At 35.9% G+C, this 15,578-nt stretch overlaps 1 protein-coding gene across 22 annotated transcripts in view; it reads right to left on the bottom strand.

Annotated features, from left to right (window-relative positions):
- Nucleotides 1-15,578, bottom strand: part of GPHN (gephyrin) — a 283,847-nt gene that overhangs the window by 170,842 nt on the left and 97,427 nt on the right. The window contains exon 1 of one of the 22 annotated variants that reach the window (XM_039552428.1): nucleotides 5,373-5,439. The exons of the other annotated variants lie outside the window; for them this stretch is intronic. Coding sequence (XP_039408362.1) covers nucleotides 5,373-5,437 — 65 coding nt within the window. The 5' untranslated portion in view covers nucleotides 5,438-5,439. Of the gene's footprint in view, nucleotides 1-5,372; nucleotides 5,440-15,578 lie in introns of those variants that run through there. 22 annotated transcript variants of the gene reach the window in all.

Genomic DNA, 15,578 nt, shown 5'->3' with positions numbered 1-15,578 from the left:
ATCTCAGAACATTAGATTTCACTCAATCTTATAACTTCTGAAAGAGATCCACCACAGCAGATTATAGTAACAGATTTAACTGACAAAGGACATAAAAAAGACATTTCGTTTTGTGTACAAAGTTTGGCTGTGAGTTTCACAGAACTTTAAAGGCACATCACTGGGAGGATGCAGCTAACACACTGTGAACTCTTCTACTGGTCAGAAGTATGATATGTAAGAAACAGAACTTTTGTTTTACTATATAATAATGCGTACATAAGAAAAAAAAGATTGAAGCTACCTATTTGGCAGGCTGTGAGTAGTGAACAGTAAGATACAGACAAAATTTAAAACCACCCAACTTTTGTTTGCAAAGTATCTTTCTTAGTTTCAATGTCATGCAAAAACTATTATGCTGTACCATTCACTCACCAAAGAAACTAAAGGGGCAGAACCAGTTGTGAAACGTTGCATACTCTTCACCCAAAACCCATAAATACCAGTTTATTCCAACTTCAAGGTAAATGCTCTGAGAAATTTGAAAGTGATTAGTTTGGTGCTACCACATCACTGTTACAAATCTCCAAGTCTGAAATGTAAGGGACTAGACAACGTGACACACACACAAGTTACAGAGAAAAAGAAAAACATTGTGATGATTGGTTAGAAAAAAACAACAAAATCAAGGCAAATTGAAAATCAATGCAATAATGGATGTGTCCAACTTGAGGAAAACTTTATATTTCAAGTGTTTCTCTGAATTACATTTAAGTGTAACCATCAACTGTGGCCTGTCCGGAAGCTTGCTTTGTCATTGTGCAAATCCTTGATTTGATTACTGACATCGGAAAGAATAGAGACCAGACAATTACACACAGGAGATTTCAGCTACAGGATGATACACAGAGTATGACAGAGGGCTTGCATGCGGCATGTTTTTTCACTTTGTTGAGAAAAACCTTGTTTTTTTAAGAATATTTTACAGTACCATTCTTAACCACAATGTTTCAAGAAGTAACTGTGATCAGAAGAGCAAAGAACCAGCTAGCATGACTGGGTATACAATAATTACAATGGGCTTTGCATGCTAAAATATAATGCAGCAAATATTGTGTCAGAATGGCCACAATTCAGATCACTAGGAACCCAATTTTTGTGCAGATTCACTCCTTGTCTTTCACATGTTTTAGTTTTTTTACACATTTTATTATACTTCTCTCCAGTTGAACAACTCAACATCCAGCATCTTCCAATATAAATAGCATTTTCTCTCTGATAATACACACCCAACCAAGAGCAAAGCGAAATATACAGCCAGCTACTTCCAGCACACTGAAAAGATGGTCACAGACTTCATCTAGAGAGACCTAATGTGCAAAGTCTCTCTCTCAAACTGCAGTATTTTCACACTATAACAAGCCATGCTATTTAACAGTGAAATTATTTTAAATACTAGTTATTTTTAATGTTTCACTTGTATCTGCAACAGATAATCTCAAACGTGCCACAATTTATACTCAAATTTTGATAGACATCAGTCTTATCAGCTCTGTATCATACCTTGCATGTAATACAGATAGCCCAATTCTCTAACCTCTTTGCAAAAGAGAAACGAAATTATTCCTAGATGTAGAAATAAGAGCTGACACAATAATAATGAAGAACAACACCTTATACTGGGCTAAAGTGGTGAAGGCCTTTGAGGGAAGGAACAGAAAAGATAAGATAGAAATTCCATAAAAATAATCAGGAAATAATAAATATAATTATTTTTAACAGAGGTTTTTAAAATAACAGAAACTAAGTGCCTTTCTTATCTTTTCAGACTGGGTTCACAAAAGTTCACAAAAAAGATTCAGGAGAATGTGAAAAACAAGGTTTCTATAGCAACCTAAGAAATTAGCAAAATACAGGAAATAAACTGAACTAAGGCCAACACAGTTGTATTGGAACAGATGGATGCTTTACTACTTCACAGATTAAAGCAGAATACCATGGAAGAGGGAAAACTACACCCAAGTTAAGCAAAGTTGAAAACCAGGAAGAACTGTGCTCAAATGGAGACAAGAAACAATGAACCACAGCTCGAATGAAAAGTACACTCAAGACAAAACTAAAAGAGAAATAAATTACAGCTCTGTTACATTATTTTAACAAGCTGACCTGTTTGCTGTTTGTGTTACTTCCCAAATAATGCAAGTTGGACTTCTGGCTGTTTTCCCCTGTGCCCCTTTACATATCCATGTTCAGATGGACTCATTGGAGTATTATTGCAGAGCTACATTTTGTGCAAGACACTTGTGCACTTGGACTGAATCTATACAGGTCAGCTTTTATAATTTGAATTCTGACCAAAGATATGAACACAGTCTTTATATACAAGTCCCACATTCAGGGACTGCCATAAGAAGCTGAGCTATTGATTCATCCGTTAACTTAATAAATGAGTCATACTAGATGCAATGAAGTAAATTTTCTAAAAATAGCTTGTAGCCAGCTTGGCTGCTGTCATCTGCTGAATTTCTCCAACGCCACTTTAATTAACATTAATCCTTCTTCAGATAGATCACTGTCTAAACAATATCAAGTTGTCACTAAGCCTCCAAGTGAAACTCTGCTTCATCTTTTAATGAAAGCAAAACTCAAATTCCTCCACTTAGCATTTTTTTTCCAGATCCATCTCACAAATATATTTGTTACCTGCCATCAGGATATTCAGTCTTTTGATTGATTTATAAACCAAGCAGATTATTCAGGAGAGACTGTTCTTGGGAGCAGATCAAATGACTGGGAGCCAGACTGGCTATTTCTAATGCTACAGGCATGCTCATTTTATTACAGGTTACTGAATGAATACTTGCTACAATACTTCTCCTGCCAAAGCAAACTGACCAAGTCAGCATCCTTAGCCTACTCAACTGGACTACCTTGATGTTGACCCCTGTGATATCAACAAATCAACCGGCCTTGGATCCTCACATCCTCACAAAGTATTCCAAGGAAAGACGTAGCAGGATTTGAAAGCATTTGAAAGCAGCTTTTGTCTCCACTACCTGCAAGATACATTAAAAGCAGACACAGAGCTCCTTTAATTGATAACTAGTTTCTACTGACCTTTGAGAAATTGTTAAAGCACCCTGAGGGAGGTAATAAGAAGGCTGCTATTCTGGGCTCCCTTCCTACACAACAGAACACCGGCAGCTACAGCAAGCTGGGCTGCAGCTCCTATTGCTGGCTGCTCGCCAGCAATGAACTGGGCAAAACAGCTTCCAAAGAGGATCCTGGTGACAGCTTTACTTACTCGAAGGTGTAAAATGATTTGATGAAGGTCCACCCCAGGTATTTTGTTTCTTTCTGGGGTTTGATTATTATTATCATTATTATTATTATTATCATTACTATTACTATTATTATTTTAATGGATTCAATAATTAGATCCTTGAAAACTTACTTCCCTCCTCCCCCAGTCTCAGGCTAACTTCAACATGCTGTACGGAAAAACCTCACAGAAATCAAATTATTGCAGACATGCCCTCTGTCAGTTCATGTCTCTCATGAACAACAGCTCTGAGATTAAGACATCAAATGTACAAGATTCGCCCTCTGCCTCACCATGTCCCAAAGATTCTCTGCACACACAAAAAAAGAAGAGGGAGGCAATAAAAATTTTTATCCCCTACCTTATCACTGTTTTAAGGGTAACAAGTATACCACATTTTCTGTTGCTTTCAGGATTTTCTTTTTCCCAAGAAAAGCAACAAACTACATGAAAACATAATTTTTACAGAAGAAAGCCATGTTATTTTTCTCTTTCACTCTTCAAAGTTGGTTTGTTTTTTTGTTTTTTTCTTTTCTTTTAATTTTACTATAGGAAAAGCAAACTAAATCAGAAGAGGATAATTTTTCAGACACTTCCAGCAGGAAAATATTATCACCTCAACAGTCTATTAATGGAAGAGAATAGGACAAGGATCTTCGTCCTCAACATATGTTAGAAACTAGGGATGAGGGCATATGTAGGTCATTTGGCAATCCCAGGACCAGGAGCCACTCTTCCCTTCTAGCAGAATTAATCTGACTTGATTTAATTTTGGAGAGGAAAGCTGGAGCCGTTATAAAGTATATGAATTTAACATACACACCTCTGTGTAGTTATCCAGGTCCACATGAGTTCAGAGCTTAGTGTAGTTTTCTAGGGGGTAGCTTTACCTCAGCACAGGGGGCACAGCCCTATATGACAGTTTGTGGTAACACTGCTGTCAGCCAAAGGACAGCTCAATAGATGGACTGCCTCCTCCTGAAAATGTTTATCAGTTTGCTTACTGCCTAATAAAGACGCACAAGGGGAACAGGAAGGCACCATCACCAAGAAGTTTTGGGCTTGCAGGCATGGTTACCCAAAACAAACAAATTGGATAAAGAGAACACTTAGAATACATGGACTTTTCAGTGGTGCAATTTTTTTTTTTTTTTTTTTTTTTTTTAATCTCAGCATGGGGAGGTGCCTTCTGTGCAAAATCAGGAGGAATGCTGAGCTTCCATGCGAAGCAAAAACAATTTAAGTTTTGATTTTCACTAAAAGAATTAATTAATAATTGGTCAGAAGTCCATTCATCAATACTTGCATGTTTCATGGTAAGAATTTGAAGCACGCAAATAGCAAATATTTTAATACCTTTGAATAAAATGAAATTGAGTATAAAAAATATGGATATTTATAACATCAAGCTCTTTTTTAGGATTTTAGCATTTAACTGGTAAGTAAATACTTCATCATTTGTAATAGACTAGTTCTACCAGATTATAGCAACTGAAACAGTCTGAGAATAAAGTACTGAAGACTAATTCTGCACTTAGGATTTTCATTACAGATTCAAAATTGTATTTTTAATTAAAACTGACTTATAAAGTCTTCCCAAATGCCAGCAGAATCTAAAAATGCTCTTGCCATGTGGACCAACAGCAAAAGAGCCCACTTCTGTGCAGGATGCATGTGTGTTTATAGTGCAGAGGAATGATTGTACTATGCTCCATCTGATTGGTAATCTAAATATGGAAATCATACATTAAATCAAACAGACAGAAATGTCAGCTAGATTTAAGTAAAAATGTGTTCAGTGACTTTGAAAGTTCCCACTGGGGCATCAGATGCTTGACCAGCCAGCTCATTAAACAACATGAGCAAGATTTGAAATTTCCTGAGAGAAAAAATAAGCAGAAGCAGACAAAAATCATTATCACAGAACCAGTAAAACTCTCACCATTTAGACAAAGAAATATATATTTAATGCCCATGTTGGGATTTAGTCAGTAGACTGAGGACTTTAACACACTGTATGAAAAGAAGTATTTCTAGTAAGTGCCAAGACAATAATAAATGCTGATCTTACCTTGTCCTATAGGAAATATCATGGTAGGGCAAAGCATGTATTTGCATTTTTTCCAGCAAGTACATACCTAGGAGAGATACAGAGCATTTGCATATATATTGCTAGCAATGGCCTGTCAGAAAATCCTCACCCACCTTTTGGGTGCTGGAGAGTGACCTTTTGCCTACCTTGGAAGGCACTGCAAATTAAAGGATTTAGGCGATATGATAAGGATTGCAATGATCCGCCTGGAAATGAAAGATTTCACTGGTAAATTACCATAGCACCTTGTAGAAACCTACGCAGGCAGATAAAGCTATTTTTGCTGACACTTCTACCATTTCAGTTGAGCTCTATTTGCTCCTACCCAAACATAAAAGAGAGACCATCTGAATCAAGTATTAAGAAGATTCCTTCTGTGAGAATAAGTTGACCCACAACTAGTAGAACCGCAGAGGTAATTTTTGTATATATTAACATTGTCTACCTCCCCTATGGACTTTTAAATGAATTTTAAAAATATTGCACTTTCCCATGAACCCTTCAGGCTTTTTCCATGTATATGCTGCTCACATTCCACTACCATACTATAATTTTCTTTCCAATAACTTTAGTGCATATTTCCTCTTCCATTTTTAGACACTTGAGCATGTGAACATGCTTGTAAAGCATGGTTAGACACACAAAGTCCATGTGCCAGCTTATGCCAAGGTTAAAAAAATTAAGTGTTTATTTTAAAGAGAGGAAGTTTGACTGAGATACATAAAACCAGAAAGTGGGACCAGTAATAGAGGAACACTTGATGTTGGAGAACAGGCTGGAATGAATTGCAGACCACAGGTTGAAAAGAGCAGTTAGAGCACTTTCTATGATTAGGCAAAAAGACATTCAGAGAATATCTTCATTCCAAAAAAATCAGTAACAATTAAAGGTGAGAGCAGGATGATTCAAAGTTGGAAAGAATAAAATGTGGAGAACATGTGGGAATGGTCTGATCATTCCAGATTCTAGATAAAATTTTTTCTTTACAATTCATATCACAGGGATTATGGATGACCACCAGAACTTTTAAATAACTTGTTTAAAAAAAACCCCCAAAACATATAATACAATGAAATTACAAGAATGACAGAGGAGTCTCAGAGACTAGCAACATCCAGAAAGGCTAGCAAACTTGTTCACACAATGCTTCACCTTCTGGAAGCTCTAACGCCTCATTTTCCTCCACCACATTCCAGAGAGACGTTAACTATGATTATGATCCAGCATACAACTAGTGGCAGTCTTGTTATGTCTATATTTCTCCAGACAGTTAAATTCAGAAGCAGAATTTGCTGGTTTTCTTCTTTCTTCATACATCAGTGTGTTCACACATATACACATATATTGCCCTGTGTGGCCTAAATGGGTCAATTAAACTCTGTTTCAAATAGTGATCTGACTCAAAGGGAGTTTTCTTAGTGTATGCTCTGTGCTGGGGAATGCGCAATGGAAAAAGAAAAATCTGTTTAGCCACAGAACGCAGTCGTAGGAATAAAACAATACCACATGTGATCTGTCTTCATACCTAGAAGGAACTTTCTATAAACAAACAGTATTACTGACAATGCTGCAAGTGAGATTTTATTGCATGTCTCACATAGATATCTCCATTCCAGATAATTTACCGTTACTTTCGAAGTCGTCATCATCCATATTTTACAGCTGCTTGTAAAATACGTCAGAATGGTTCAAACTTAAAATACTGAAAAGCACTTCTTTGTTATTCATATATTATTGGCTATGGGTTTTTAGAACTCATTTTTGTTTTCTGTAGTTGTCACTCCCTTTTTCTTTGCATCTGATCATTTAAATGTCAACAAAAAGTTTCTAGATTAATTTAAAAACCACTTGATGTCTCTGCTATTCATGTCACAACACATAAGAACTTGACTCTTTCAATATTCAGAAACATGGGAGGCTGTGGATATGTTGATCTTTGACAACTTAAGAAGGCTTTGATTAAATCTATTCGCACATTTTTTTCCATTCAGGTCCCAAGAATAATTTCTATTTTTAATTTTTAAATACTTTGCACAAGCATAATCCATTGGCAAAATGTAACTATTTACTCCTCGTTATTTGCAGCTTTAATTTACCTTGTAAGTCACTATCAGCTATGTTCTCCATTTACTCTATATGATGTTCTCTTAAAAGCAAAAATAATAGTTAGATAGAACAATCCCCTCTGCTTCCATCTTCTGAAGCCCTTCTCTCTTTTTACTGCTCCCCCTATAAATATGACTTTAAGATAAGACTGCAAGGTTACAGAGTACACCACAGTACTTACTATCACTTTCCTTTGTGTGACAGCGACTATAACATGCCCCATAACTTCAACATGCCTCCAGCAATTCCCGAGCTGAAGAACATGGACAAAGCAGAGATCTGATCTCTTCCTCAGTTTCTGCTCCAACACAGGAGTAAAAACAGATAAGGTGAATCCTGGAGCTTACATTTGTGTAAAATTAGTAACTTCCTTGACCACTGGCATGTTTATTCCATGTCAGGGAGGCCTGGTCAATTTGTCTAGATAAATACAGCAAAAGTGACAGGAGGAGGGTATCATATCCAAAGCAGAATTTTAGTCTAGAAGTCTCTGCCACTTATCAGTGTATTTGGAAATTATAACCTCACACAGGTTTGAAAAAAAAATTAAAGCAGTAGGGATCTTTCATTTTCCAGCATGTCTGTGTTGGTCTCCTTTTTCTCACAAATGATCAATTTCATGTATCTGGAGAACAGTCTTGAAAAATGCTCAACCTGCAATCCTACCAGCAAGCACCACAGACAGCTTAGATGTGTTTTGAGGCATCTGAAGTAGCCACTATGTAAACTATGATCACAGAATCCCATCGGAAAAGATTAAGCACCATGGATTTTGCTTAGACTATACACCCAGAACCACATTATATTAATTGAAAGGCTGAATTCCTGACTATCAATAGTCAAATGACTAAGGTGACCAACACTAACATTGCTAATACTTCCCACAGTACTTTCTGAGCCATGGTGCAGAAAGGAAATCAAATATGGTTAGGGCAAGTCTATCTGCCAGCTGGTAGTGAGGACAGCACAGTGTATGCATGACTCTCACAGATAATGATATAAAAAACAAATACATGAGGTTTGTGTACAGAGATAGCTGGGCTTTATGAAAAAACCACTGTAAGAAACTGCAATTTTTCTTGCCAAATCACAATTTACTATTTTACTCCAAAAACCAATTATTATTATGAAACCTGCCTTTTCCTTCCAGAACTAGCACTAAACATCCTCACTCTTTAGACAGTAACAGTAACAACCAAAAAAGCTATTTACAAAAGCCCAGAAATAATCCCAGTCTATACTGAAATGAGTTCAAGTGATACATAAACTTAGGAACTGAGCTAAGATGCAGCATTGCATTAAGAAAGAACATTTAAAGAATTGATAGAAAAAACACTATAGATAATGCCATTAGAATACATTTAGGACCTTAACCTCTGGTTAAACTGCAAAATCATATTATGCTGGCAATGCCATAGTATAATTGCTTCACAAAGTTTTATTCTATTTTGGAGTTACCTTTTTGATCAAAGAGCTTAGAGGTAGGTGGGTGGTGCCATCAGGTCAAGCAATGGAAGAATCTCTTTCATTTAAAACATAAGAGGTGGATCTAGAAAGCTGGTGGACCAAAGACCATTTACAAACTAAAAGAAAGCTCCAGATCTTGTATCTTATAAATATCCCCCCTCCCTTCCCTCCAGCAGAACATCATGGGTAGATTTTACTAGGTTATTTTAACATAAACTATATTGTCAGCTATATTTTCATCCAAAACATGTCAGGACAAATAGTGATGCAGTCAACGCTTTAGCTCCTATTTCCTCCAGCCACATCACCCGACCTTAAATGCTCATTGATGCATAATGTTACCCCAGATAAGTGTCAAGATACATTTCATAGCTGCAGTGCCTGTATACCTTAAGCTGCTAAGAAAGCATGCTTCTCCAAATTCAGCAGTGTTCTTTAAAGCTGAGAAACATGATTACCCAGTGCACATTTAGTTGGCTTCATAAATCAGACAGTAATTATAATAAATGGCTTTTTTAAAAAAATAGACTTCTCATGCTCTGAAGCTTAGATTACAGATGTTTTAGTATGAAAAACAGAATATCCTCTTTCATCTTACTTAAGGAAAAGTAAATATTCAGTAGAAGCATTCCCTCACTGATTCACCTTCACAAGTCGTATATAATAATTTGTCCAAAACCCACTTGTACTGAATTCAAAACCATTTGCAATGAATAAATAAAATGTGGGAGAAGCCTTTTACGAATAAAAGACAAAGTTGAGTACCTGATACCTAACATGCTCGTTTCAAGGTTATCTTTCTGTCACATCTACTGATTAGTTCACAGTTCAGCGAATCTTTACTCCATAGTGGCCAGATCTTTACAGTGAAGCATGGTGACTCCACTTGTGCCACATATGCATTAAAACATAAAACTCCATACGTAGATTTTTAAATTTCTCATTGAGTTTACATTGATAAATTCATACAGTATTGTACCACTATTGGCATTTCTACTCTTGCCCCAGCTCAGTTTCATCCTCAGAACTGCACTGATACATACATGAGCAAAACACAGAACAAAAGTTTTTTAACCATTTCCCTCCCCTCAATCTTTCCCCCTTCCAAAATCAGCTGAGTAAGTAGCTATAATACAGAAATACTTCAGGGAGAGCTTTCATACTATTGGAGAATTCTCTTTTACAGAGCAATGCAATCCATGAAACAGATCTACAGTAAATTGCACTAAAGAAAATAGAAGGCACTAGAAGTCTTCTGATTTTACAATAAATTAAGATAATAAACATAACTCTGAACAATTGCAAGTGACAGATACTTGAATGATGCATCACAATGCAAGTTTGCTACTTGTTTTTTAAAATGTTTACTACCTCTTCTGGCAGAATTCTCAGAGCTTTTATTAACAACTGAACTATTAAATGTAGGAGATGAAGGAAGAAAAAAAAACCCCACCAAAATCTTGGGTCTATTTGTTATTTTCAGGGAACTATACCAGCATCCCACATGCGATCACAGCCAACTCTGTACCACAGTGAGAGTGGCACTGAGCCACAACTAATAAACCATGCTGAGAGGAAAAGCATGTTGGCTTGTACTCAGCACTGTGCTACAGACCTCTCTTACAACCAGCCAGCTCAGAGTATGGAGTACTTGCTTGTCCTTATTTGTCAAAAGCTATTAACAAGGCAATAGGTAAATGACATTAATGACATAATTTATTTATAAAGTCTATAAAATATGTTGCATGTTATAACAGTGTAATTAGAAACAGTGTGTTGTTCCATGAAAATGATGCAAAGGAATAGCTGTTAGTAGCAAATATAACTCATTTATACCAGTTCGAGATCTTTCTAATTAAAACTGGGAAAGAGCTACTTGACAAATTTTCGGCGACTCTTTTTCACTTAAATATGTAATTCAATTAAAATGAAAACAGTTGTGCATCATAAAATTTTAACAAAGTTCCTCAGAGAAAGGTTTTATAAACACTTTGACCTGGAATCAAATATTCAATTTTTTGGTTCACCAGTTTCATTTCATGTTCAACATTTCACCCATTTTTACTGGGCAAGTACAAAATATTTATTGCTTAGTTCATCTGCTTTCCTGTTCCTCATGGACTTGCTTGTGTTTTCTCAGTATTTTTAGCTCCACTTGATCAAAGTGGCATATTAAATTTAAGTTATCCATTCAGTATTCCTCCCTTAACCCATGCTCACACCCCCCAACCCATCCCACTACTAGACTTTTATATTAATAGCAGTTGTAAACAAACATTTGTCTTATTTCTTGACATAGCTTTCCTTTTACAAATTAATCAACAGTACCAGTCAGAAAAAGTTTTATTTTCTGCTGCCTGAAAACATGATCTATTGGTGTGAAACAGAGTATTTAGAAAGGCTTGTGATTATTAGATTCTGGTGAGAATAACTCATTTTTAGCAATTTTACAAAGACCAGTCTCTTGCCTCTTCTCAGCACAAAACCCTTCAAATCTTAATCTTCCTTTTCTCAAGGCTGAGGAACATACAGTACATCACTTTCTTCCAGTGATTGTGAGGTTTTCCTCCTGTAACTAGCTACTGCAAAAGATGGTTTATTTCATCCTGTAAGATTGTTACAAGAGCACCCTCAAAAGAAGAAAAAGAGGCAGACCTGAGCTTAACACAGGAACAACATAGGCTAATGATCAATAACTTCGGTTAGCATTTTCTTCCACGTGTTTTAAAATGAAGCAGCAACAGAAGCAGTTGTAAAATTTGAATAGTGGAAATGTATTTGAATGTATTATTTGATCGTTCACTCCTGTTCCAGAATAATAGAATGTCAAAGCATTTTCTGATAAAGTCTCTCCTCAAGAGCAGCTTTTGCTGAGATAGAAAGGACATTTACCAGCATGGAGTCCAACTTTGCTGAAGGAAGGGACATCATTTCTGGAAGTAGTCAAATGTGTACAAAACTCCTTGTCATAAGACTGTCAGTGGTCTGATCCTTTGCATTACTCAGTATTCCTGTGTCTTAAGAAATAAACATTGATTTGTGACACTCTAACTGTAGAAAGTACAGATGCCTACCTCTTTGTGGATATACTTACAGTCACAGTTCTTGTCCAAATACATTAAGTTTCAAAACTTGCCCTTAATAAGCCTGAATAATTTCTCATTACTGATTACTGATGTTTAATTTATCTCTTCTTTCTTCTCCAGTGATGGTTCCAACATAATACTTCTGTAAACTGTCTGAATAGAATTACAGAGGACAGGGCAACACAAAAGCTTGCTATTAGAGTAGCTAATAATCTGGGAATCTAATTTCTGTTCAAAATATCCAGCTAGTGTCCTGCCCTGTGCAGAAGAACAGAAATAGTACAAAGAAAGCATCCATTTCATATGCCAAAGTAGCACCAAAAATTCATGGTCTTGAGAAGGCTCTGTATATATAGATCACTGCCTCAAATGAAGAGGAACATTGTAGGAGAGACAGACAGAAAGAAAAGATGTGAAGAATGAAGAGCCCTCTGATAAATAAAGGAACTCTATTAAAAAAAGCTCTCACTTGAGAGCTGTTTTTCCACATAACATAAGGTTTTGTACAGGAACAGTTCTAACTCATCTGAAGTTAAAGGGTATTAAGATCTGGTTAAAAATGGAAGCTTAAATCAGTTCTTTGTTGGGGAATGAAAAGTGATTGCAATCTTCAGCTAAGACGACACTGAAACAAATTTTAAGAGAAGTCATTGCTGCATTAGAGAAATAATAGTAAGAAAGCATTTCTAAGTACTGCTAACTTTGCACAGATTCCTGCTACCCCTTCACAGTAAGTCAGTGTATTAAGCTATGCAGAAATACCCAAGCTGGCGAGCTAATGAAAAGCTTGGATACTGGTAACAGTGGTGTGACTGAAATCAAAAGTTATGACAAAACCTCCCTGGAAAGATTTTTATTAGTAATACAGGAATACTATCTGACTTTTAAAAATAGCTTGTGTATATACACGCTGCAGTCATCGTACTGCTCACATAATGTTTACTTCCTCATGTACACTATGAAAATAATAGTACCAAATCAAAGATGATAAAACCCGTGACTAAGGAGAAAAGGGTTTCAACCCAAGGAAAATTTCACCTTATATTAGAGGTCTTGAGCATCATAAACATTCACACACTGTAAAAAAAACCATAAGCAAACTCTTTTGTTTAGCATATACAATAAATTAGCTAAAGAGATTAAAAGGCTTAAGAGTGCAGAAGGCAGGACAAAAGGAACTCCAGAAGGAGCACAAAGAAAAAACCACCTTCCTAAATGTAGAACTCACTGCTATCACTGGGATTTCTGAACAAAAACCTTGAGCTGATAATCTCTTTTTCTACTAGATCTAGAAAATCTTGGAGGCATTTTTGTTTCACATATATATCTTCAAAATGTTCTGCTCAACCATTCAGGCTGAAGCAGACACACTTCTCAAAGGCATTTGAGACACTGGCAAAAAGGGAAGAAGTTTTCTCAGTTTTGATTTCTTTAAAACACACTTCCCAAAATTCTTTCACAATATGTAACTGAATTATTTGCATAAATGCAAAATATTAGAATTAAAAATATAAAATTGTTCTGAAATCTCCAAATCTTTACTAGCTCATCTATTACTAATGCCTGTATAAGCATCAGCAAATAATGAAGTACACACATATACCCCATCTATTTGAACATAAACATTATCTTTAAATCTTACTCAGCTTTTGGTCACAAATTCATTCCTTGAGGATGTATTTTTAAGGTTGTTAGCTTTTAAAAAACAATATAGAGCATACTGTTAAAAATATGAATCAGTCTGTGAAGTGTGTTGCTTCATCCCCTCATGCAAAGAATTGCCCTTGAAAAGCTATTTGCCTAAGGCTCATGGCAGGCAGCATTCCTTCTTAAGCCAGGGAGAAGTAGTAAAAAAACTAAAATAACTGTATTTCTTTGCATTTTTCTGGCAAATTCCTGTTTTCAGAAGGGATTCAATGCTGAAAGATTCTGAAAAAAATGCATTTTAAAGTAAACTGTACTCCAAGAATACTGTCTGAATACAGTAACTTTCTTATAAACTTAAAATACTTTATTGTAACTATACTTACATCAGTTTTTAAAGTAAAGATTCTGAGAGAGCCATTTTAGATGGATTTTGGGTAAGGGCATTTATTGTAGCTTGGTGGAAAGCAAATTTTGCACTAACTTATACACACAAAACCAAGATGATCCATCGTGAATGGGGAAGACTGGATAAGCATCACCCCACTTGGGATGAGCGTTTTCTCGGGGTTTTTGCTTATTCTATGAAAACTGATCTTAAAAGCTTTAATGTTTCAAGATTATTCAAAACTCAAATACCTTCTTGAATTTTTTTCATGGCTTGGACTCTGCAACAGAAACCTGAAATATGACAGGATAATACTCCTGAAGCCTCTGATCTTCCCCTGAAATTCATGCATGTTTAGATGAAGACGAGGTTCTAAACTGTATGAAACTGTTATGAGAGGTTGCATTAAAACTTTTTCAAATCTTGTTCCTTAATTTTCACAGCATTGCAAATGCAGTAGAGTAGGCACAATACAGAGTTTCCTGAATAAAATGCCAACTATGCGGGTACAACTAGAGCTCCAGGCACAAAATGGACACAACAGCTGCTCGTGGTACCACACACTGCTTCTCAGTCCTGAATCCTGCAGCCATTCCAGAACTACAGTGGTAAACATCTCTCAGTCACATTGCCCTGTATTCTCTTTTTCTTGATATGAAAACCAAAACAAAATTGCATATTAATATATTTCCTGGATTATTCGCAATCTATATAGTGAATGGCTTTCCTGGCTCTGTTAGAACAACAGTTTTCTAAATTAGCAAAAAAAAGGGAAAGAATACATTAAAAATATCTTTACTTTAGAGCACACTTGTACCTTTTAGTGCACCTTTTGGAAAAACAGAACACAATAGACTAAAAATCATCACCTCATAATTAATAATTACATGCTTTGTTAAAATGGAGAAGGCAGTTATGCAGTCCCACATTTAATAGTCCCTCCATTACCTACTCTGTTTTTGAACACTGGCCACTAAACATTTCCACATACTATGCTAACCTATAGAGCACATTAACTGTGTAGAATGCTTGTGACAATGAGAAAAAATACTGAATGAAGAGGGGTTGAGAAAAAAAGATTTTGTAATAGGTGTTACAATCAGTCAGTCAAATGACACTCACCCCAGAGCAACCTGTATTTTTGAAGTCAATCACGTATCTGAAAATGACACCAATAACAAATTTCAAAAGGATGCACTGTATTTCCAACCCCAAATATAGACAAGATACATTCTTGTATCTGAAACCAAATAAGCAATAAAAAATAGAATTTTAATAGAGTAAAAATTTCTATTAGAATACAAGGAAGGGGATGAATCTGGAGGTAGGAAGAGAGATGCTGTAGTTAAAAAAAGAGCAAAAAGCTTAAAACAGAATTAGTAAGGGTATAAAGGGAAGTATTTACTGCTGTAGTATAATTGTGTTTCTTTGACATAACTGTCTGTAGAAAACCACTTGAGGTAATTTTTGAACCCTTAATATGTCTGTTTTGAG

The sequence above is a fragment of the Corvus cornix genome, chromosome 5 (assembly GCF_000738735.6).
Source record: "Corvus cornix cornix isolate S_Up_H32 chromosome 5, ASM73873v5, whole genome shotgun sequence".
Taxonomy (NCBI): domain Eukaryota; kingdom Metazoa; phylum Chordata; class Aves; order Passeriformes; family Corvidae; genus Corvus; species Corvus cornix.
Note: the sequence above shows the minus strand (reverse complement) of the source record. Positions and strands in the feature narration are given on the sequence as shown.